Here is a 24,080-nt window from a genome sequence, read left to right on the forward strand (position 1 = left end):
TCTCTATCGCGTCGTGTGCCGTGAACACATTTGCACATAGAGCAATAATTAAAATAAAATAATGGGAATTTAAAGGTTAATAGAACGCAATTGCGGTCCGCGCGACCGGAGCGACTCACCAGTATTCACAATAGATGCCGTGCTCAAACCGTATCTGTAAATTGTAAGAGTTACTTATATATAACAAGTTTTAAAAGTTAAAATATAAATTGTTACATGATGAATGTCTTCCGTTTGGCACATTATACACATTTTCGCACATTATATTGTTGCACGGACCCGTTTGGACCCTTGATGTGTGAATGGAAACAAAAGTATTCGGGTCCCAGTGCACGGTGTGTTTCCGAACGATTTGTGATTCTAATGTAAACATACGAAAGATGATTTTTTTTTGTGTAGCAATTTAAAAATGAATTGCAGTGTTGATTTCATCTTTTAATGTAAATATTTTTTTTTATTGAAAAATTAATTGAAGTGAATCATTGAAGCCTCTGGCATTGTGTACTCATTTATGTTATAAATAAATTAATGGTATGCATTTACGTTGTTTTATTTGTTTAATTCGACATCAAGTACTCTAAGAGGAATATACTAATTTAGTGCTTATAAATATTTAGCAGTTCTGCTTCAAAGCGTTACGGTGCTATGTGTCATGCTCTACGCCAAAGACGGATTAAAATGTTATTTTCATAAATTGTAGTGATTGGATGACGGTGATAAATATTGTTTTGTACTGATAAGATAACAAGGCCTTTGAAACTTGCACCGTATAAGGGACTTAATCGCATTTAATGTGAAATAATTAAAACAATCGGAATTGTGAGATAATCTTCCGAAGCGATAAAGGCTGCTGTATCGCGACCGGGCAGTCTAGCAACGCGGCGCGAGCGCACATCACCGTCTCTATACAATATTTCAAGTTTCTTTTTTTTTGTAATGTTTATTGTTCTATTAAAATAATACAAAATGGTGATATGTCCCCCGTTTAAGTGGTCATCTAAGGGTGGTTTTAATTTAAGTAATATTTCGAACGGCGTTGACAAGAAGACGCGCCGTGAAACCATTATCGTGAGTAAATAATATTGTTCAAAGTTCTTTCAGTGCTACATGTGAAATACTCATACTATTTCGAATAAACAATTAGTGATGCTTTCGCGGTATTTTTTTTATTTACGTTCTCTATTCTAAGTTTACGCTAAGTATTTTCTCTAATTCAAACAACATACAGAACCCAACAATGACTACAGCTCGCATAGACCTGTGAAATTATTAAATAGGTACTAATTTGGTTCATAAAAAAATTCACAATAAACTGGATTGTTTCCGTTATGCAGACATTTTTGATTGATTATTGCGATCCGGGTCGTGAGTTTTCTAAGTGTAACAATCTTCGAATCCTCCCAGCGGGCATTTCGCACGATCCTCATATTTTGTATCTTATATATGGGCACACACACTTCTTTGAATATGATAGTAGGTATTCATAGAATAAATACTGCTATCGCCTTTTTTTTGCTGCGTATTCGCTAGTGGCTATTAGCTATGACAGGTCGAATGACCTGAAAGAATTTGCTTACACTAGCCCTAGTAAGAGCAGTGCTTCGCAGAATCTACCAACGAATCGGAAACGCAAGCCACTGAGAAGATCCGACGAGAAACTCTGTGGGCTGTATCAATGGACTACTTTGAATACGACGAAGAGTTCGATGAGGGCGGTGACTGGTGCATGAAGAGCCTAAAAGTACCGAAAATGGATCCAGGGGATCCGACAGGAGAATCCCCTCTAGTTCAAAATTGACGATGTGACTAAACCAGTGTTCGAATCTCACAGCTAAACACTAATGTTTCTAAAAAAATACGTACCTAACTCATGTCCACGGATGAATTGCAAGATCAGCGAATGACATTGTATAATTATTGTCGCTGTAAAGCATACACCCATCTCAGTTTCGATTTTCAAGAGTGGAAAAGCTGTTTTTCGGAAGCAGTTGAAAATCGGACCCCATATTTTAGTGAACGTTATGTGTTATGAGTATGACATTCCGCTGACTGCTTGGCATTAAAGTTCGTATAAGTTTAAGTCTCTGGTGAGTTTTCTGTGATGATCTGGAGTTTGACTCAGTCAGTAAACATTTACAGTCGGCATCATTGGGCCACTTTGAGAATGCGGCACGACATGAAAACCTTGTGGCCGCCGGTAATTACATACCCGATCCTGAGGACCGAATGGTAAACAGTCGACGTCACCCTAAATACGTCATTACGGATCTTCCCGATCCATTAACGATGCGTTTAGGTACCTTTTTTTTATTGATTAGATTGGTGGACGAGCTCACAGCCCACCTGGTGTTAAGTGGTTACTGGAGCCCATAGACATCCACAACGTAAATGCGCCACCCACCTTGAGATATAAGTTCTAAGGTCTCAAGTATAGTCACAACGGCTGCCCCACCCTTCAAACCGAAACGCATTACTGCTTCACGGCAGAAATAGGCAGGGTGGTGGTACCTACCCGCGCGGACTCACAAGAGGTCCTACTACCAGTAATTACGCAAATTATAATTTTACGGGTTTGATTTTTATTACACGATGTTATTCCTTTACCGTGGAAGTCAATCGTGAACATTTGTTGAGTACGTATTTCATTAGAAAAATTGGTACCCACCTGAGATTCAAACACCGGTGCATCGCTCAACACGAATGCACCGGATGTCTTATCCTTTAGGCCACGACGACCGATCACCGTTCTTGCCGAACCCGTTGCTTGCGACGAAGGGCTCGACGAGTAAATTAACCCTCAGACACAGCCCACTGAGTTTCTCGCTCGATCTAAGAGCGAAGTTTTGAACAATATAATTTTAAATAAGCTTACACAACTTTGTATCAAACTATCAACAAATATATCAGCCAACTACGACGACAGGAAATGCAATTTTGTTCATCATTTAAAAAGACAGATGAGATATATATAGAATCGTACTTATATGTGCACACTTTGCAAATTCAGGTCGCACATGATGTTGAACCGTTCCCGAAGTGGATATCCCACCATAAATGTCACCGCTCACTCTAAGACATGAGGTGGAAGCCTCAATATATTTAATGACAGCTGCCCCTTCAAGCCAATGAATTAAAATTTACTTGTTCATTTGTAATGTTAATGTTAAATGTTAATTATATTACACGTGACACAGATTATGTATGGTTCTGTTATGTAATTTTCAAGTGAACAATCTTACAATTCGTTCGGCTATTGTTTGGCATCGAATTACCGTGACTTCTGTATGTGCCTATGTCAAATACATTTTTCCTAATTTATTTCATTTTGTTTGTGAGAGTCATGTAATTTAGAAAAATATTGCAATTGTAGTTATATAGCAATATAACTAATGTGTTACACTTAGCCCGCAGAGTTTCTCATCGGATTCTCTCAGTGCGTCGCGATTCCATATAGCATTCGCGAAGAGCAGCTGCCCGCGAGTTGTTAGGCTTCTCGGGCAGATGTTAGAAAATCTTATACCTACCTGCTATCTATTGCTCTCTGTATTTTGTACCGTATGTTCCATGGAGAGTGCTCTTTTACCATTACAACTCCCGTCATCGGAAGAGAGATCATATATACTATCTGGAAACGCTACGTTCATCCAGAGTGCGTTTCCAGCGCTTCCAGCAGAACTTTTCTGTTAAAAACCAACGGACTCTGGAATGGACGCCCCTCCACGATATATCCCGAGTGCTAAGACATTTCCTTCTTCTAACAAGGCTTTTGGAGACTACTCAGCGGTGGGCAGCAGCTTGGCTCGGCCCCTGGCATTGATGAGGTCTATGAGCGGCCGAATTTATTACACTTACCATCAGGTGGGCAGTATGCTCGTCTATATAAGACCGATAAAAATAAAATCTTCTAGTATTACAATTTTAATTTACAAGTCATACTGTAGAGAAATCAGTGTTTTATTAAGTGCCTACAAATTAAAAAAAGCCGCCGGTATGCTATCTGTAATTACAGCAAAATTATGACGGCATCTTTAACTTAATTATTGCCGTTTAAAAAGAAACTAAATCTGACGCCGAGGGCGCACATTACTAATCTATAACCGATAAACTTATTAATTGTGATAAGTGTCTCGAATCAATGCAGCGATAATACTGGAATTCGTTGCAAAATACGTAAATTAGCTAGTTAATCGATCTGTTCCTCACGTACAAAGTTTGACTACTGAAATTTCATATTAATCATATTCCACAACCAACAAGTTTCCCTATAATAAAGCCGCTGGTGGCTTATACAGCTATCTTCACTGGTTGTAAACATACCATATGTAACCTTTATGGTCTACAATAGCCGGTGTTACATATCAGGGCACCGATGCATAATACCAATCCAGCATATAATGTGTGGATTAATTTGAGTTCATATGAGCAGAATTCCATTAGGTGGGCAGGGTGGCGGCGAGAAGTGCGTTCCGCGTGAACCTCGTCACCTATCCTCCGCCTGTATCTGTTGAGTTCTGTCTTATATGTATCACCGACGCGGGCTGTTGAGTGGAAGGGGTTTTGAAAGTCTGACTGCTTCGGTAAGGCGTTTCTGATGTGGGTTTGTAGTACGGACCGCGGTCCTCTTGCCCCTCGAATTCTGTCACGGACGAAACTCGGGATCTTTTAGTGGTTCCCTAAAACCTCTTCAGTGATCCACGTTTCGGTCGCGGTAAATACTATTTACGCAGCTCGACCCCGTATCTCTGGAGATTCGTCTATGGCCCTAAAAAGAAACCAACTTTTCTAAATAAATATGGTCGTCTGTAACACATGATATCGTAAAATAAAAATGGAACTCGCATAGTTTTTTAAATTCACGTAAATGCCTACGGCTGGGGTACCGTTATAAGTCTCTAGCCACGAAGGCAATACACTCTACCTATTTATGCCGTAATGTGGTCGTGACAGTTGTTATCAATTCACGCTTTGATCTTATGTCTTAAGTTGGGTGAAAGCGTACATAAGGTCTATGGGTCCGTCTCATTATTTAACACTAAGTGAGCTGTGTGTGAAGCATGTATACTGTATATTATGTGGTCAGTTATAACACGTATTATATTTATAATATTAAAACATTTAATTTGCTGTAATTTTTCTAGGGGCTACCTGACAATGACACGGACTTTAAGCGAGTCAACAGCGAAGAACGGACTTCGACTAGTGTAAAGCTCGTTCAACATATCCAAATACCTCTGCAAGCGGACAAAAAAAATAGCAAGATAAGTGTTGAAAGTGGGGAATCGGTCTCTACTTTCAGTAATGACCACAACCGTAAGAGTAGTACTGGTCGTAAAACCATATCAGAAATAGTTAGAGGAGATCCGGAAAAACGTGAGAAACAACGCAGGAAAAGAGGGATTATTGCTCCACATCCTACATTTGACGCAGCACGCTCACTGACTGACTTACAGTATGATGTCTTTGAAAAAGATGAAAGGTTTGTATTATAGAGAAATATCTGCTCGACTTTTTAATTTCACATTTCTTGCAAAGTTTCTCGATTTTAGGTAGAGCATTTTCTATTTTCAACTAACTTCGCAGACTTAAACTGTTTTTTCTTGTTTTTATGTACAGGAATTTTTCGCCATGATAGTACTTATTAAAATTGCAATTATTGTCAGGCTTTATCGCTATGGATTTTGTTATACGTCTTAAAACACGTAAACCGGACACTTGCTGATTAATTATATAAATATAAATAAATCTCTCTTCTCGCTTGTCTAGATTTCGGTTCACGAAATTTAAAATTGTTAAAGATGAGTATTTTTGGTTCCTTTAGTGAATAAATTATTAGTTTCTGTTTGTGAGTAGCTATTTCACCGAGATAGTATTTTATCAACAAACTTAGGAGTACCAAATATCCAAAATAATTATGACATGATTTTTAAACCCAAACAGATCGGCAGAGCAAATACGAAAGGCTATTATGATGAATGATTTCTTAAGAAATTTAATGGATGACGAAAGACTCAACGCTGTAGTTGGTGCAATGATGACACAAGATTTCGAAGCTGGAAGTCTCATCATTCGTGAAGGAGAGAGTGGAAGTCATCTGTTTGTTTCGGCTTCAGGACAATTTGAAGCGTTAAAAAGTGGTCAAGTCGTTAAGAACTTTGGACCAGGCGAAGTTTTTGGTGAACTGGCAATCTTATATAAAGCCAAACGATTCGCTTCAATACGATGTAAGTAATGTAACATTCCTAAATTAATAAAAGAGCAGAGTAAATTTTAAAAATTAAATTTTTAAAGGCACGGTTACTGATTATGTTTATTGCTTCATAAAACTTAACAAGAAACTAGCCGTAGGACGAAAATAGATTTAAAAATCTCTTATGAAGGCAGGACGAGTTTTATTTCTGAGCAAACTATGATATAGGTACCACAGTATACTTTATGAATGAGCCTTTCATGAAATTAGATTCCAAAGATTTAACACTGTATTTAGCCTATTTTTAACGTTTCTTTCTAAAAAATGACTATTTGTTTTTTTGTTAAGCGTATTTGTTTTAGCAAACATCATACCTATCAATCAACTCTGGTCCCTCGATTTTCCTTCCCTCACCCGTTATCATGAAGATATCTTTACTCTCTGTTTGTACTTCATATATTTTGTTTTAATATTTCGAAATTTTATTCCGTTATTTTTTACTGTGAAGTGTTAGTAAATAAAGAGGCTTATAATACTTTAATCCCGAGCGGTATTCATAGTAATTCGACTTTATTTTATCTACAATAATACGATACTTTGTTTTTTACAATAGCTATTATAATAAATGAATGCAGTAGTTACAAACAAATGTAAAACTGAACGAACCCTTTTTTGTATTAATTATCAATATCTTGTTTTTCAAAGGTATAACCGAGGCGAGGGTGTGGACATTAGAGAGAAGAGTCTTTCAAAAAATCATGGTTCGAAGTGAACGCCAGGAACAGGAAGACAATATTCGTTTTCTTTCTTCTGTGCCGCTTCTCCAAGAAATACACCCTATTGAATTAGCACAAATATCCGATTTCTTAAAAAGAGTGAGTTTTAAAGAAAATATTGTGTTCAAATTGGAAAAATACTAAGTATACGAGTATGTTAGACAAACCAATGCTTTCTACACAAATATTTTTACTTTTAACTAATTCTTTGCCTAATAACGAAATTGTTTCATTTCTTTAATAGGAATTCTTCTCCACCGGTACAGCGGTGGTCAGACAAGGCGATCGTGGAGATAAGTTCTACATCATTCGCGGTGGGGAGGTGGTTGTGACGAAGCGTGAAGGGGATGATGGAGAAAAACGGATCGGAGTGTTGAAACGCGGCGATTACTTCGGGGAGCAAGCATTGCTGTACGAAGACCGACGCCTTGCGACAGTAACTGCTTTGCCGCCGGGCGTGGAATGCCTGACTCTGGATCGCGGGTATTCTATCTATATATATTAATACGTGAAGCAAAAATTTTGTATCCCTTTTTGCGAAAATTGCGCAGACAGAGTGCAGATTTTTTTTTTTTAATTATACATAAAAAAATCCTTAAATCTATTAAAAAAAACATTATACACACTACCGTGTATTTGACGCACACACACGTATAAACTCTTTGTTTATTGTCAAACTTTTGTTATTGTTTAATTTCTGTGGTCAAATTAAGAATAGATTAATATTCTTTTCTTTAATATTATTTGTCTCTAGTGTAGCCTTGGCGAAATCTCTGATTATAGAAGTATAAATAGTATTTGACAATAGAACCATAATAATGTTCAAACTTATAATTTCAAATAATTATAGTCAAATTTCGACTACTGGGGGACCACTACATAGTATATATTATATATATCCTTACGATTGTCCATTTCGATTTTATGGACTCCGGTAATCAGTCAATGCTAGATGAACCGTAAGCTCACTTGTACATACGTAATTAATAAAAACATAAAATATTGTGGATTTTTTATTTATCCTAAGAAAGAAGCAAGGTCATTTCAACCTAGATTAGATTATCAAATATGATAACGTCGACTACTAATTACGGCAAAATATAATTAACTTAAATTGCTTTACAGACCGTTCACTGAATTTCTTGGAAATTTGGAGAAATTGAAGAACATACGCCACTCAGTGCCCCGTCCATCGCAGCAGAAGAAAACATCTCAAGTTAAAAGCGGTCTGTATCTAACCCAGAAATTAATTTAAACAAATTTACATTACTTAAATTTACATTAGAGTATGAGTTCGCAAATAACAGGCTACGTACTAGGTTTTCAAACAAACGATGGCAGATATATACATTCATATGTTTTGAGGATGTTTGGATTTTGCGTTAATGACGTATAAATTTTACAATGGTGTTCTTGTAATTTTAGATTAAATTTCTGTTTAACATTAATTTCAATACGTTACTATAGCTCTCTTTAATGTCAATCTACCACTTATTCGAATCGCAAAAATGAAAAAACAAAATGTAAGCATAGCTTTTGAATCATTCGCGAAAAATTCAAATAGGTAGCCGATCGATGTAAGTCAGCCGGTTGGGAGCGACTTAGCTGTATCTCCGGTATTGCTAAAAAAAAAGCCTAATTTAACCACTAACGATCGGAAAATAACCATATGATAAACTAGCGACCCGCCCTCGCTTCGCTTCGGAAACATTAAAACACACATGAAACCAAAAAAAAAAAAAAATTAAAAAAAGTAGCCTATGTTCATCAGGGACAATGTCGGCTTCTAATGGAAAAAGAATTTTTCAAATCGGTCCAGTAGTTTCGGAGCCTATTCGAAACAAACAAACAAACAAATCTTTCCTCTTTATAATATTAGTATAGATAAATAAAAAGCGGGTGTCCAACAAACACCTCTGTTGCCTGATATTTTTTTAACTTATTTTTCAATGCACCTACCATGGCTTACTCTGCACTGCCTTTAGGTTGACTGAGAAGACTAGACTAAAGATTAAGGCCCTAGGCATTAAATCTGCCAATTTAAATAAAGCATGAAGCGTAATAAATAAATTAATGTAAATTTGGATAATTGATAAGTATCTTGACATAGTAGTGCAACGCTCAAATCCCGATTTTAAGGTTTTTTTATAGTCCACAAACGTAGGGCAAAAAAAGAGTGATATTTTTCTTCGTTTTTTAGGTAACCTACCATAGTGTAAATAGTTATTCTACTTGTATTGCATTTTAATTTCACTCTATTGGAGAAAAACGTTTACTTTTAAATATGCCAAAGAGGCCTTAAAAGCTTGTACTAAAATGAAACTCTTCCATCTGAGAAATATCGCTTTTCTATATATACCTAGTCAGGTCATAAGTATTGTCACACAGTAAAAACTTTTCTTTTAGAATGCTGGCCACAAAAAAGTTTATTGAATTCGAATTTCGAATTGTTCATGAAAATAAAAATGTATACTTTTAGAATTTTACTCATTTTTAAATATGGAGTGGACGCTTAAAGAAGACGGTGTTGCAGTTATTGCGTTGCAACGTTGCGGTTACGCGCCAATTCAAATTTTTAACATATTGAAAAATTTGAATATAACCAAAAGATTCGTTTATCGTACCATCAAACGATACAATGAAGACTCTAGTGTAGATGACAGGTCAAGAAGTGGTCGCCCTCGGTCTGTTAGGACTCCAGCATTGATAAAAGCTGTGAAGGCGCGAATTCAAAGAAATCCCAAACGTAAGCAGAAACTGTTGGCCCTTCAGATGGGGTTAAGCAGAACCACGGTGAAAAGGATGTTAAATGAAGACTTAGGGCTTCGGGCATATCGAAGAAAAACAGGACATCGTTTGAATGCTCGTCTAATGGACCTGAGACTGAAGAGATGCCGCGCTTTGTTGAAGCGGTCCGCGGGAAAAAAATATCGGGAAATTCTTTTTTCGGATGAAAAATTTTTTACCGTAGAAGAGAGCTACAACAAACAAAATGATAAGGTGTACGCACACGGTAGTGTAGAAGCGAGCAACCGTATTCCGCGTGTCCAACGAGGTCATTTTCCATCCTCACTCATGGTATGGTTGGGAGTTTCTTATTGGGGCTTAACAGAGGTACATTTTTCTGAGAAAGGTGTAAAAACGAATGCAGTTGTGTATCAAAATACAGTCCTGACGAACCTTGTGGAACCTGTTTCTCATACCATGTTCAATAACAGGCACTTGGTATTCCAACAAGATTCGGCGCCACCTCATAGAGCGAAGAGCACACAAGACTGGCTGGCGGCGCGTGAAATCGACTTCATCCGGCACGAAGACTGGCCCTCCTCCAGTCCAGATTTGAATCCGTTAGATTACTAGATATGGCAACACTTGTAGGAAAAGGCGTGCTCAAAGCCTCATCCCAATTTGGAGTCACTCAAGACATCCTTGATTAAGGCAGCCGCCGATATTGACATGGACATCGTTCGTGCTGCGATAGACGACTGCCCGTGCAGATTGAAGGCCTGTATTCAAAATCACGGAGGTTATTTTGAATAAACTTTAGTGTCATAAGAATCTATGTTTTGTTAAGTTCATTTTGGTATATGAATGGTTAGATAATGAATAAACTTGTTTCAATTATTTTACATTAAACATGTGACAGAATTTATGACCTGACTAGGTAATAAGGCAGCTAAAATCTAAAGTCTTTTCATTTAAAAACGTTTTTTTATTCACAGAATTCGAGTATGTCGAACTTAAAGATTTAGAAATAGTGGGAACGATGGGTGTAGGTGGTTTCGGTCGTGTTGAGTTAGTGCAGTACAAGCCTGCACCGAAACTAACGTTCGCCCTGAAATGTCTCAAGAAAATCGAGATGGTACAGCAACAGCAACAAGAGCATGCGTACAATGAGAAGAATATCATGATGAGTTGTAAGAGCCCGTTTATATGTAGGTGAGTTATTGATCCCCGAACGCCCTGTTAATTACTTAATCACTGTTAGTAACCTAACCTATACTTACGATCTTCAATAGTTGTCAATCTAAATATCTATTGTTGAGAAATGAAAAAGAAACAATTCTAATTGAACATAATCATTCTTTCCCCCTTTGATTTTTCATGAGTTCTGTCTCATGCGAGTTTTGGACGTTGGTTGTTGAGCGACAGGAGGTTTTAGTCAGTTCGACTCCGCCCCGCCCTCCATTCCCCAGTGGAGGGCGGGGGACCGGCGATTTCCACCTGATCAAAAAAAAAAGTGTGGTGTATTATTTCTATTTACTTCTAATAATCATTAATCTAATTGATTTAATAAATTTCTGTCATGGCATCAAATTTTATCATTGTATATGTTATCACTGATATTTATTCGAACAAAGACGTGACATAGTAATACTCATATTTCATCGTTATTGATACTTCGGTAAATAATTTATGAATAAATAAGATATTTTGTAAGGGCTTCACTGTTTGAATTTATTGCAGATTGTATCGCACATTCAAAGATAAAAAATACATTTATTTTCTAATGGAACCGGTATTGGGTGGCGACGTGTGGACTATACTACAGAAACAGCGTTTCTTTCCAGAAAACGTTGCTAAGTTCATAGCCGCTTGCGTCACAGAAGCTTTCCAATACTTGCATTCAAAAGATATCATTTACAGAGACCTCAAACCCGAAAATCTAATGCTCGATAAATACGGCTACATCAAATTGGTATGTGTTCGGTATTTTCCTTATCTAATCGTTGTTATTATTATAGCGGCATGATTCAATAATTTAATTTTTTAGGTCGACTTCGGTTTTGCTAAACGTATTTCGCCGAATAGTAAGACATGGACGTTTGCCGGAACACCCGAGTACGTTGCGCCAGAAATCGTACTAAACAAGGTTAGTTATTACTAACAAAGGAACGTGGCAAGAACAATACTCCTATTTTGAAAACTAAATGGCTGAACGAATTCACTGTTCTACTTTAATGGAGACCGCAGTAGTCGTAACATTTTTTTGCCCTACCTATTCGCTAGTAGCTTTAGAGCTACGCCCGGACGGGTAGGTGTGCTCACTGGCTGTTGTAACATAAACGCCGCCATGCATCTTGAGACATTTGGTACAAAGTCTCAATTTTACTGACTTATGTATAACTACTTCGCTGCGAGAAATCGGCAGGGTGTAACAATAACTTGTACCACCAATTGTACAATCAGTTTTTATTTTATATCTCACCATATTTACTGTTGTTACATACGTATTTCACTAGAAAATTGTATACTTAATAGCGGGATATAAAGAAGAGCACAGTACCCACAGAAATAAATCAACCGTCGACGTCGCCCAAAGCACGGCATTACGGATCCTCCTGATCCATTAATGGTGCTTTAGGCATCACAAGCACCGGTCACCGTCCTCGTCGAACCCGTCGCTTGCGACGAAAGGGCTCGACCAGCGAATTAACCCATAGACACAGCCCACTGAGTTTCTCGCCCGCCGGATCTTCTCAGTGGATCGCGTTTCCGATCCGGTGGTAAATTCTGCGAAGCACTGCTCTTGCTAGGGTCAGTGTTAGCAACACTCCGGTTTGAGCCCTGTGAGCTCACCTACACACGTTAGGGCGAAGCTTACATAGCCGATATTATTTCTGTGACAGTACCGTTGCTTGGTACTAGCACGCCTTAATCCTTGGCCTATCGATGTAGATGAATCAGATGATTTTTTTTACGTTAATTTAATTTTTATTTCTGTAATGTATAGGGTCACGACCGGGCAGTTGACTGCTGGGCTTTGGGCGTATTGATCCATGAGCTCCTGGTCGGCAACTCCCCGTTCCGCGCCCGAGGCGGCGATCACATGAAAACCTACACTCTAATATTGAAAGGAATCGATGTAGTAGATTTTCACCCGAGAGTTTTGAAGTCTGCTCAAATGCTCATACGCAAGCTATGCAAAGCTGTGCCCAGTGAAAGGCTCGGATACCTCAAAAATGGCATGGCTGATGTCAAAAATCACAAGTACGTATGCAAAAAATGTAAATAAGCACAATAAATAGATTCATAGCTACCTTCGTTCAGACCTGTAGGTGACACAACATCCCCATAAATATATATACAGTCAAAATCTGTTATAACGACATCGAAGGGACTGCTCATATTCAGTCGTAAAAACCGATAGTCGTAACAACCGGTGATGTTTAATGTGTATCGAGCAAGTACAAACAAATCGATAGGGAATTATTGGAAAAATATATTTACATAATACGCGATTTTTCTTCAATATTAATTTGTTTTCTTTTTCTTTGCAACATTTTGAAAGTTTCACGAATAACTCCACAAAGTTTTGGTGCGTCTTTTGTATAGATAAGTAACAAACTAACTGAAAAGATATGAAGAAGCGGGCTTTGACTACCGCATGCACGTGTTTTGTTTCTAAGAATTAGAAAAGACCCTACACTAAACTAAATCCTATTGTTTTCTTTACTGATTTTAAAAGCCATTGAAGACAAATGTGGATACCTATTCAAATTGTTTACAATACAGCTTAGCCGGTCGTTCTAACAGATCTAATTCTCCGAAATATTAGTTAAATGTGGTCGTTTTATGAGGTATGTCGTTATTACCAATGTCGTAGAAAGCAATATTTTTAATAAGGCGGTCATATGGCATTCAGCCGGGACCTTTGTTCTAGGTTGTTATAACCGGCATGTTGTATTAAACGATGTCGCAGTAAACGGTTTTGACTGTATAGGTATATTTTTTTTTTTTATTGCTTAGATGGGTGCACGAGCTCACAGCCCACCTGGTGTTAAGTGGTTACTGGAGCCCATAGACATCCACAACGTATATGCGCCACCCACCTTGAGATATAAGTTCTAAGGTCTCAGTATAGTTACAACGGCTGCCCCACCCTTCAAACCGAAACGCATTACTGCTTCACGGCAGAAATAGGCAGGGCGGTGGTACCCACCCGCGCGGACTCACAAGAGGTCCTACCACCAGTAATTACGCAAATTATAATTTTGCGGGTTTCATTTTTATTACACGATGTTATTCCTTCACCGTGGAAGTCAATCGTGAACATTTGTTGAGTACGTATTTCATTAGAAAAATTGGTACCCGCCTGAGATTCGAACATCGGTGCATCGCTCAACACGAATGCACCGGACGTCTTATCCGTTAGGCCACGACGACTTCAAAATGTGTGATGATTTGCATAAACTCGTCAAGAGTACAATCGACAACAGTAACCGATATATATAGAGTGTCCACACTACCTATTTACAAAAAGACAAAACTGCTCAGTACGTTTTTCTTCTCTGTTTTTGGAACCGATTTTTGGCTCATAACCTACAAGTTTTAGTATTGCTAAAATTTGTTTTTTCGTAATACTGCTCCGTTTCTTGATCCAATGCAGACTGGTGCGTTAGTCTAATACCTGAGCCCTTATGATCTTAGTCTCTAATTGCATTAGAACAATGATTGTAAAATTTCAAATAAGGCAGGACGGTGGTACTGACGTGACCGATCTATTAATTTATATTGCTCATGAAGTCGAAACTTCAACATTATTTTCTAACAGCTGTCCTGTCCTACCCTTCAAATAGCATATTGTTATGGGTTCACGCCTAGTCTTGCGTGCTCTAATTAGGCCTTATTCATCTTATATCTTATGTTTTCATCATGGATGTTACTTTTAATCTAAGTTAGGCGAATAATTATTTGGAAAAATTCTCAAACTGCTGCTCAAAGATCGAATCAAATCACAATCGAATGAATATTTACACCGCGTGTCTTTGTTAGACTGTGGACACGACAAGCATAATAATTTTATTATTTAGGACTGACTGATCGACGTCCTCCTAAATTTTTATACAATTAATTCTTATAAGAATTTCAAATGACTTCAGAAAACAAGTTCCCCTTCCCCCTAAGGAAATTTAAACTGCGGTCAAGTAAATTAATGGCTTTGTTTACTAATGGTTTTGATACTTTTTTACGGGTAAGGTAACGGGTTTGACTTCAAGTTCTGTATTCGCTAAAGATATTTGCTATTCCGAGTCTTGGCTATGCTTTTTCTTGTCTCGAATGATCAGAATTATGTTTAGAACAAAGCAAATAATACCCGCTGGAACTAGCGTTGAATGTGGGACTTTTGTGTATATGATCGACGAACAAATGCAAATGTGCAGATAGTGAGATATTACATTCAGAAGAAAAACCGAGTTATACGCTATTTATATAAGCAATCCCGCCTAATCATCCGCATTCTTGATAGTTTATGGGTCCTACTTACCAAGTTATGTGGCATCAGAGGCTGTGAGTGCCCTACGACTTCGTTCCGCATATACCTAAATAGTAATTTGTTGAGTTTCTCATAAACAAAATAAGCACACCAATGAGCGAGTAATATACAACTATTTTCTAAGAAAATAGGTATCGAATGGTGTATCAACATTTCAACAGAGGTTGTTTAAAAGAAATCAAGACTTTCTTCGATGATTTCGCCATGGCCAAATGCTTTACCAAAAAATCAATTGTACCTTTTATGTTTTTAAATGTGAACTTGTGCGAACTTGAACGTATTTGATGAAGTCCTCTAAATTTAATATTGAATTAAAGATTCTGGATATAACGGGCATAAGAGAGCGTCACGGATATCGAAAGAGAAATTCACGGATTAGTAACAGTAACTAGAAGAGGCCGCCTTTGGCGCAAACTAGTTGAACTGTCCTTCTGACAAACTGTCCTCTGATAAGCACACCAATTTTGTGATATTCTTTTTGCAGATGGTTCCTCGGATTCGACTGGGACGGTCTCCGAGAAAAAAGACTGAAAGCGCCATTAATTCAAGCAGTAGCCAACGACCTCGACCTGTCCAACTTCGAAAAATACCCACAAGAGAAACTGCCACCAGACGAAACGTCTGGCTGGGACTTAGATTTCTGATTTCGCTGAAGACTTGTATTATATAAGATGGAATTATGCTTAAAACTTGTGTTATTTTTTTCACAAAATTTTCAAAGTAGATTAATAAAGTTTATATACATTTATGTTAATGTCATGTACATGTCATTTTTTTTTTTTTTTTTTTATTGCTTAGATGAGTGGACGAGCTCACAGCCCACCTGGTGTTAAGTGGTTACTGGAGCCCATAGACATCTACAACGTAAATGCGCCACCCACCTTGAGATATAAGTTCTAAGGTCTCAATTATAGTTACAACGGCTGCCCCACCCTTCAAACCGAAACGCATTACTGCTTCACGGCAGAAATAGGCAGGGTGGTGGTACCTACCCGTGCGGACTCACAAGAGGTCCTACCACCAGTAATTACGCAAATTATAATTTTGCGGGTTTCATTTCTATTACACGATGTTATTCCTTCACCGTGGAAATCAATCGTGAACATTTGTTGAGTACGTATTTCATTACAAAAATTGGTACCCGCCAGCGGGATTCGAACACCGATGCATCGCTAAACACGAATGTACCGGACGTCTTATCCGTTAGGCCACGACGACTTCGACATGTAGGTACATTGATAAATATACATTAAGCACATAGGTACCGCTGCTGCGGGTATTTGAACTGATTACCGAATTATAAGTGGTTTTGATTTAAAGTTCAAATTATCGATAATCCCGTTCTCAGGGAGCATTCGCAGTCTCTGAGTCTACGTAGCCTTACGGAGCGACTTCAATTCTATCTGTGTATTGTACTATAATTTTAATTGGGAGTACTCTAAATAATTTCTAGAGAATCCCAGCCTCTCGTTTTCACCATCACACTGCACGCTACTGGAGCAGGATTCAACCATATTATTTGGAACCGCGGCTGCCACAGTTCATTCCAAAGATTTTTTATTCTATCGTATCAACTGATTCTGGAATGAACTCAGTGTGACATGAGCGCTATGACATGTTCCTCTTTAAAGGAGGTCAGAGAAATGTCCGCAGCAGTAGACAACGGCTTAACATTGCTGATGTCCAGGAGGAACCGTGACCACCAAGTGAACCGTATGCTCGTCTATCTACAAAGGCAATTATGAAAAAAGGTTAAAAGGTGTAATAGTACGAAATCAGATCTATAATTTCACTTTGCAGTTTATATCGCATTTAATACTTAGAAGACGTAAGTGAGCTTGAAATTGTAGATTCGAAATTAACTGTTCATTAAAAAATTTGTCATGACGTTAATAGATTATAAATAAAAAACAACCAAAAATTCATTGTTTATGGTATGTATAATTATCATAACACACAATGCTCCCTAAATCAAACCTTGACCAGCAAGGTCAGCGCTCGGTAACAATACCAAAATAGGAAAACGATACATTGTCACTTAAATGTTCTAATCTTCTGGAAACATCAAGTTTAAAATACCAATAGGCGATCCAACAAAAATTATGTGCTCTAATGACAGCGTACAATGCAGACAGTAGACAATAAATTCACTGCATACAATGAACTAAATTAAAACGCGAGTGTTGCGGGTCGCCGATCTTTCTTATAGTGTATACATATGTATATTATATACTATCGAGGCTAAGAGACGTGTCGTATCGTATCCGACGTATCGTAGAGCAGTAGGGGACGGGTAGTGCCGTTGGTTCAACGCATGCATACGGTACTGCTTGGACCCATTCAAGTTTAACTTTTTCCCCAAAACTGTCACGCATGCAGTCTGTCGCGATCGCGGGCGTGCGGATCGGCTACCACGCGTGTGCCTCTGACCGCGATTTGTCACAAAAACCGAAGAAAGTAGAAATATCGTTTACCAAACGAAATAAAAAACAAAACAAAGTATTCTTACAAACAGCGGGTACATAAAGTGTGTTTTACTCATTTTATCGTGGATAATGTGCTTCGATTTCAATTAAGAATGTGTTTTGTTTTACCATAAAACAACTTTACCTACGAATTAGGAATTCTGGACTTATTCTCTGTTTCTTCGGTCGAATCGGATTATTTTAAATATAAATTCAATGTTAAGCACCGGTACGTAATATATAAATCATAAAACAGTCATCAAAATTACACAAAAAGAACCCAATATTAATACCGAATTGTGATAAATCGAAACCTCATAAAATATTATTTATAGACACATTGTAATTTCGAAAACAATGATAATGATGTCATGAATTTGTTAACATAGAATCAAAATTGAAGGATAAACTTTGTACTAGAAACATTAGAAAGACGTAGGCGTTTATAACCACGTAATAAAATCTACGAAAATAAAATTCAATGAATTGCTTTAAGAGATGTGTCGTCAGCGGAGCTATGTTGGTATTTCCTTTCCCCACTTATCAACAGTTATTTCGTAGTTATCGCATTCTGGTATCGTATACTTCAATTCAAATTAGAATGAACTTTCTATAAAACCTTCACACTGTTTCGCGACATTGACAAATATTATAATAAGATAAAATAAAAAACTTAGGAAAATAATAATGAAGTTTTATTTGAAAATAAGGAATTAATTTATTAAAAGAACACAATTTAACGTCATAAATTCTCCATAGTCGCGAACAACCATTATAAGTAAAAAATATGGAATATATAATTACAGAATTAATGGCGTGATTTAAAATATACTTAACCTAATAAACATAAACCTAGTAGACTAGACCTTTCTAGAGAAAATAAAGTTAAGACACAGTTGTTTTTTATTAATCGAAACATAATCCAGGTTCTCATTTAAGCTTCCTTCTTTCTAGACATTTTCTAAATTCTAAATTTCCCTTTCATGCTTACGCGATGTTATGACATAATGTGTTAATAAAAAAACCATTCCTTAAAAAAATTGTTGTAAACTTATCTCATATGCATCTTTCTTATTCTTTCTTCACTTCTGGGACCTTACGAAATTTGTTTTATTTTGTGAATAGATTTTAACCCGTCATCTACATAGAAAAAGGCAATCGACCACGATTAAATTCGGTGAGAAAATACGTATTATATCGAAATGGAGGCCTTTTGTGGTCAAAGTGATAGAAGCTGTGAGATGCGAGCATTGAATGCCGCACTACATTCACTGCACCTGTACTGCGCTACAATCACTGCGGGATTAATGTACTGTTGTTCCACCACGCACAAACATTACAGGTTAGATGCTTCAATAAACTTTAACTATACGCTTGCGATTCGTTTTCCACAAAATTGAATAATTCAACTTTTTACCCGACTCGTCCTGCGATGTTAACGGTTGACTTAAACGCAGCCTTTACCAATGCCAAACAGATTTACTAAGAAACCAAATGAATACTACGATAGTAAAATTTGACCTGCTGATGCAATCGTTTTCAAGCTTGCGACCGACATAATAATAATCACATTTAAATTTGGAACAGAAAAATTAGCTAAACTCATTAATTTAACTTAGCAAGTTCATGTATTCGCTGTCACTTTGAACAAAAATAAGACCATTGCATATTCAGGTTTTTATTTATATATCAATTGATGGGCCATCTTACGGCTCACCTGATGTGACGTAGCTAGCGGAGCCTTTGGACAACATCACAACGTGAATGTCGCCACTCACCTTAGCCACACATGAGGTCTAAGTTTCAATTGAATTATATATTAGTCAGGTTTTGCACCCTTAAGGCCAGAAGGCATGACTGCTTCGCGGCAGAAACGGGAACAATGGACTTACTTACGTGCAGGCATTTACAAAACGCTGTAACACGTGTAAAAAGGGATTTATGGGGAAAGCCTATGCTCGACAGTGAATATTTGGGATAGAATTGAGAATGGCGAAAGCTAATACATAATAATTGATATTTACAAAAAGTCGGATCGTTTGGAACCTCTGGGTCTGCGAGGGACTTCGGTCCCCTCTGTATTTTGTACCGTATGTTCCATGGGGAGTGCTCTGAGGAATTATTCGAGATGATACCGGCATCTCGTTTTTACCACCGCACCGCCCGCCACCGGAGTAGAGTTCATCCATACTACCTGGAGCCACTGCGGTCATCCATAGTGCGCTTCCAGAGATCTTTTTTGCCACGCACCATCCGGCTATGGAATGAGCTCCCCTCCACGGTGTTTCCCGAGCGCTATGACATGTCCTTCTTCAAACGAGGCTTATGGAGAGTATTAAGCGGTAGGCAGCGGCTTGGCTCTGCCCCTGGCATTGCTGTAGTCCATGAGCGACGGTAACCACTCACCATCAGGTGGGCCGTATGATCGTCTGCCTACAAGGGCAATAAAAAAAAAAAACAAGCCTTCTATTACTAAATTAACTTATTATTAAGCTTCGAACAATATAGAAATAATATTTAAGTTACTTAGAGTTGTAAAGATGATGCGATAAGACTATCGAAAAATTTACAGTTTTATAATATCATAAAATCTCTTCACAGTTCTAGAATCAGATCTAAATAATCGAACACCAAGTTTAAATATATTTTATTTTTATTTACTTCCTTGTGTTATCTAATTTAGATATAAGAAGAACTGGAGAGCTCAAAATGTACGTGGAGTGGCCAGTCTTGCTCTGTTTGGTATCTGGTGCTGTGGGGCAGCGGCGGCACTTCTACGTCGCACGGATACTGTACGATTAGTCTCAGCCCTCATGGCACCTCTTGCCTGGATCGCAGCGGCCTGCTTCCACGTCGCGCTATGGAATAGACAATCCTCAGCGCCTATATTGTACTTGGCGATATATTGGTCACTCTCAGCCATATCAGCCGCTTCCATTCTTTGGCAGCATATCCGTGTCGGCGCTGAAGTCAACCATATAGAATTATATATTCAAGGTGCCTCGTTGCTGCTTTCTTTAACGATATCCGCCGTGGACTGCGCGTGCTTTTACGAGGTGGTAAGTGTGTCGCTAATGCTTTTAAAGTACTAATGTGCATTCACTAAACGGCTTACTTCCTTTAACCGGTAACGTTCGCTGACGTTAGCTGTCCTCCAAGGAGGTGACTTAACTATCGGCTTACGTAAGTGATAAGCTAATAGGTTAATTTAAACTTGTAGTTGCATCATGTAACTTAAACTGGCTACTAGAAAAACATTAAGAACAACGATAGTCCTAAAAACAGTTGATTCCAAAAATGGTTAAATGTTACAAGAACCATTGAATTGCATTAAGGCTAATGCCAATTCGTGCATTTATTTTAGATCAAAATGTCAAGGGTAGTGTTGAGTCAAAAACTAACAACACATTACTGTGTTATACCTTTACTCAATGAAAACTCATGAATTTTAAGGGATAATTTAAGAAGGCTCCTCTTAATATCACAATTAGGCAAACAAGCTTGTAGTCCAACTGGTGTGAAGCGAAACTCAAAATGTGAATGCCGTCACCCACCTTAAGACGTAGGGTTAAGGTTTCAATTACATTGATACAAAGGCTATTCTATCCTTCTGCAAAGCACGATTTACTTCAGATAGAAATAGGTAGGACAATGTTACTAATTTGGGTGGGCTCACAACTCGCTCCACAAAGTTTGGTTAAGATATTACTAAGAACATACGTTGAGAGAAATAGGTACTACACTAGCTGAAAGAGACTGATGTCCCATTTTTTTTTAATCAGTAACTGAAATTTAATTCGTATAACATATTTAAAATACTCCCAATTTTAGACAATACCTGTCTTCCAATATCTCGAAACAAATTCATACTATTATTCTGTCTTCGAAGATTTGTTGAGTCAATTATTGGAAACATGAAGGCAGGCGCCATGTACAGTCAACCCCCTGTCGCAGACAATGGCAGACATAGCTATGCGTCTGGCGCCATCTCAGTTAGCACTTTGCCATTAGTAGTCTCGTAACTAATGTACATGTGTATTAAGTTGAATTAACTGAAGGCACACTCATCATTACCTTACAAATGCTGACAGACAAACGACTTGAACACATTGTCGCCTTTGTTATTAACAATGCATGTACATTACAATGCTGATCAGCTACCAATTGTAAGCATTTGTGACTAGGTCTGAAGACTTACTGGCTCTACTATAACATAGACACTATCTGATAATAATAAATAAAGGACTATGTACATACATGTAAAATACAATCTTTTTTAATGGATAATGACAAATCTTTCTTTGGATTTTATAATCCGACAGGAATTTCTATCAACTGTACTACGATAAATATACTGTACTTTCCTCATATAAAAGAAACAATACTTGTAAACAGTGATCTTGTGAGTGAGTGAACTTTGAAAAAGTGCCTACTGGAAAGAGTTATCAATTATAAATTGCCATTTTAAAATTGCGTTTCTGCATATTTTCACCACGTTAATACGTTCACTACGTGCATCAAAATTTGAGTAGTTGATAAAATGACGCTTATATTTAACAAAATATTCAAACAAAAACATATGTAGTAAGTACACATTATTAATTATTTCAGGTAACAAACATTTTAGTCATCGCGACAAGACGACGAACAGCTCAAGCAAGGTCTCTTACAAACACAATAGCTCTCATTTTTATTCCAAAATCTCGTTTTATTGGATAAACGGTCTGTTATACAAAGGGTATGAATCTCCATTAGAGATGGAGGATTTAGGAGAATTACCAGAAAAAGAAAAATCAGTCAAATATTACAAAAAATTCCACAGCATTTATAAAAGCGTTGAGGTAAAAACCGTTTAATTTACCTATTTCCTATGAAAATTTATGTATGTATACATTATTGCTTTCCATGGGACAATTATGCGTTTCGCGGCTAGCGTATAATAATCATGGTAAAACGTTATTAAGAACCGTCACAAATTTTCTCTGTAATAAACATTGAGTGAACATTGACATATTACAAAAATGATTATATTAATAGGCTACTACTGTAATTATTATAGCCTTGTCCTTGTCTAACTACTTTACAACTAATTGTTTGAGCTGTGCATCGGAAACGTATAGTAAGTATAGTTGTCAAACTAAAACGTGTCTACGCATAGTACGCATCTAGTAGTAGCAGTATTTCAAAGGAAAGAAAATATTGTTAAAATTCAAAAGTTAAAAAATACTAGATGATGACCAAGCTTGGTTCGGTTTTTTTTTTTGATAACGCCATCTTTTTGTGTCTTTAAAGCTGTTAGTTGCCCTCAATTAACAAAAATAGTATTATTATTCGCCAATAGATGTCGGGAAGAGTTTATTATTGAAAACACGAATAAAACATTTTCTGAAAATAAATCGTAGCTAGATCGATTTATCGCCCCCGAAAACCCCTGTATACTAAATTTTATGAAAATCGTTGGATTCGTTTCCGAGATTCAGATTTATAAGTATATATTAATATACAAGAATTGCTCGTTTAAATGTATAAGATAAGATATTCGTATGCAGGAAAACATTACATTTCGTTTATAATGACATTGTTGCATCTATGAGCTCAGGACCCACTTAGAGTTAATCGATTCGGTAATTGAGTTCATAGACATTAGACAAATAGACCATACCATGTGGTACATGGTTGATGCGGCTCTTCAAATCGGAATGCACGTCTACTTTGTTAGAAAAACGGGTAGTAGTCCACTAATACGAGCTCGTAATGCGCCCTAAACGATTTTTGATTGAACAGTCATAAAATATGTAACTACATATCCCTTTTAAGAATTTGTTACATTGACAACGGGAGTGTGCAGATTGTCAATCGTATTTTGTTAACTGAAAAATTATCAGTTTAATTTCTCTTTAAGCAACTTTATCAAGAGTAATAACTGATATTTTTTAATTCTGCACATTGACCGTAACATAGCTATGATAATGTCGACCAAGTAGCTTTACTTAGCGCCCGCGAACATACTTTGCATCACGTGATACAATTTTCAGTCATTCCGATAGAGGCACCCGTCACGTGCGGACGTGCTCATCGTCCACTCGATCGCCCGGTCTTTGTTCGCCCGGCTTTTGTTAGCCCGGCCATTGTTCGCGCGGCCTGTGTTCGTGATACATCTGCCGACCAAGTGTGTTTCCTGGAAGCTTTTATTTGTTTTGTTTTAGTTATTTTTGTGTTCGTGGAACATTTGCCGACAAAGTGTTTTCCTGCAAGTATTTATTTGTTTTGCTTCTTTTTGTAATTTCTGTTTTGTTGTGCTTTTTCGTTGTCCTGTAGTAATCGCGCCGCATTGCCACCTGTGTTCAATAGAACCGCTCAGGTCCGAGAAGTTG

General features: G+C 37.5%; 2 protein-coding genes across 2 annotated transcripts in view; both read left to right on the top strand.

Moving 5' to 3' along the window:
* Positions 1–840: 840 nt before the first annotated feature.
* On the top strand, positions 841–15,930 carry LOC114248554 (cGMP-dependent protein kinase, isozyme 1). Its single transcript, XM_028181824.2, has 11 exons — positions 841–1,068; positions 5,139–5,476; positions 5,938–6,221; positions 6,893–7,062; positions 7,208–7,446; positions 8,089–8,189; positions 10,686–10,902; positions 11,431–11,662; positions 11,738–11,836; positions 12,698–12,954; positions 15,726–15,930. The coding sequence occupies exons 1-11, from the start codon at positions 967–969 to the stop codon at positions 15,883–15,885; spliced, it is 2,199 nt and encodes a 732-aa protein (XP_028037625.2). The 5' UTR covers positions 841–966; the 3' UTR covers positions 15,886–15,930.
* Positions 15,931–17,522: 1,592 nt separating this feature from the next.
* The window catches only part of Sur (Sulfonylurea receptor), a 34,813-nt gene continuing 28,255 nt past the window's right edge, over positions 17,523–24,080 (top strand). Inside the window, 4 exon segments of the mRNA XM_089730600.1 lie at positions 17,523–17,935; positions 18,832–19,048; positions 20,390–20,776; positions 22,334–22,547. Of these exon segments, the coding sequence (XP_089586726.1) occupies positions 18,909–19,048; positions 20,390–20,776; positions 22,334–22,547 (741 nt within the window). The 5' untranslated portion in view covers positions 17,523–17,935; positions 18,832–18,908.

This window comes from Bombyx mandarina, chromosome 10, assembly GCF_030267445.1.
Source record: "Bombyx mandarina strain Sakado chromosome 10, ASM3026744v2".
NCBI classification, from domain to species: Eukaryota; Metazoa; Arthropoda; class Insecta; order Lepidoptera; family Bombycidae; genus Bombyx; species Bombyx mandarina.

Excerpts from the sequence above, each read along its gene's own strand:
- LOC114248554 (XM_028181824.2), top strand. The coding sequence starts at position 967 with ATGGTGATATGTCCCCCGTTTAAGTGGTCATCTAAGGGTGGTTTTAAT. Across the intron at positions 5,477-5,937 it reads GTCTTTGAAAAAGATGAAAG|ATCGGCAGAGCAAATACGAA; the intron begins GTTTGTATTATA and ends AAACCCAAACAG. Across the intron at positions 11,837-12,697 it reads CAGAAATCGTACTAAACAAG|GGTCACGACCGGGCAGTTGA; the intron begins GTTAGTTATTAC and ends TGTAATGTATAG.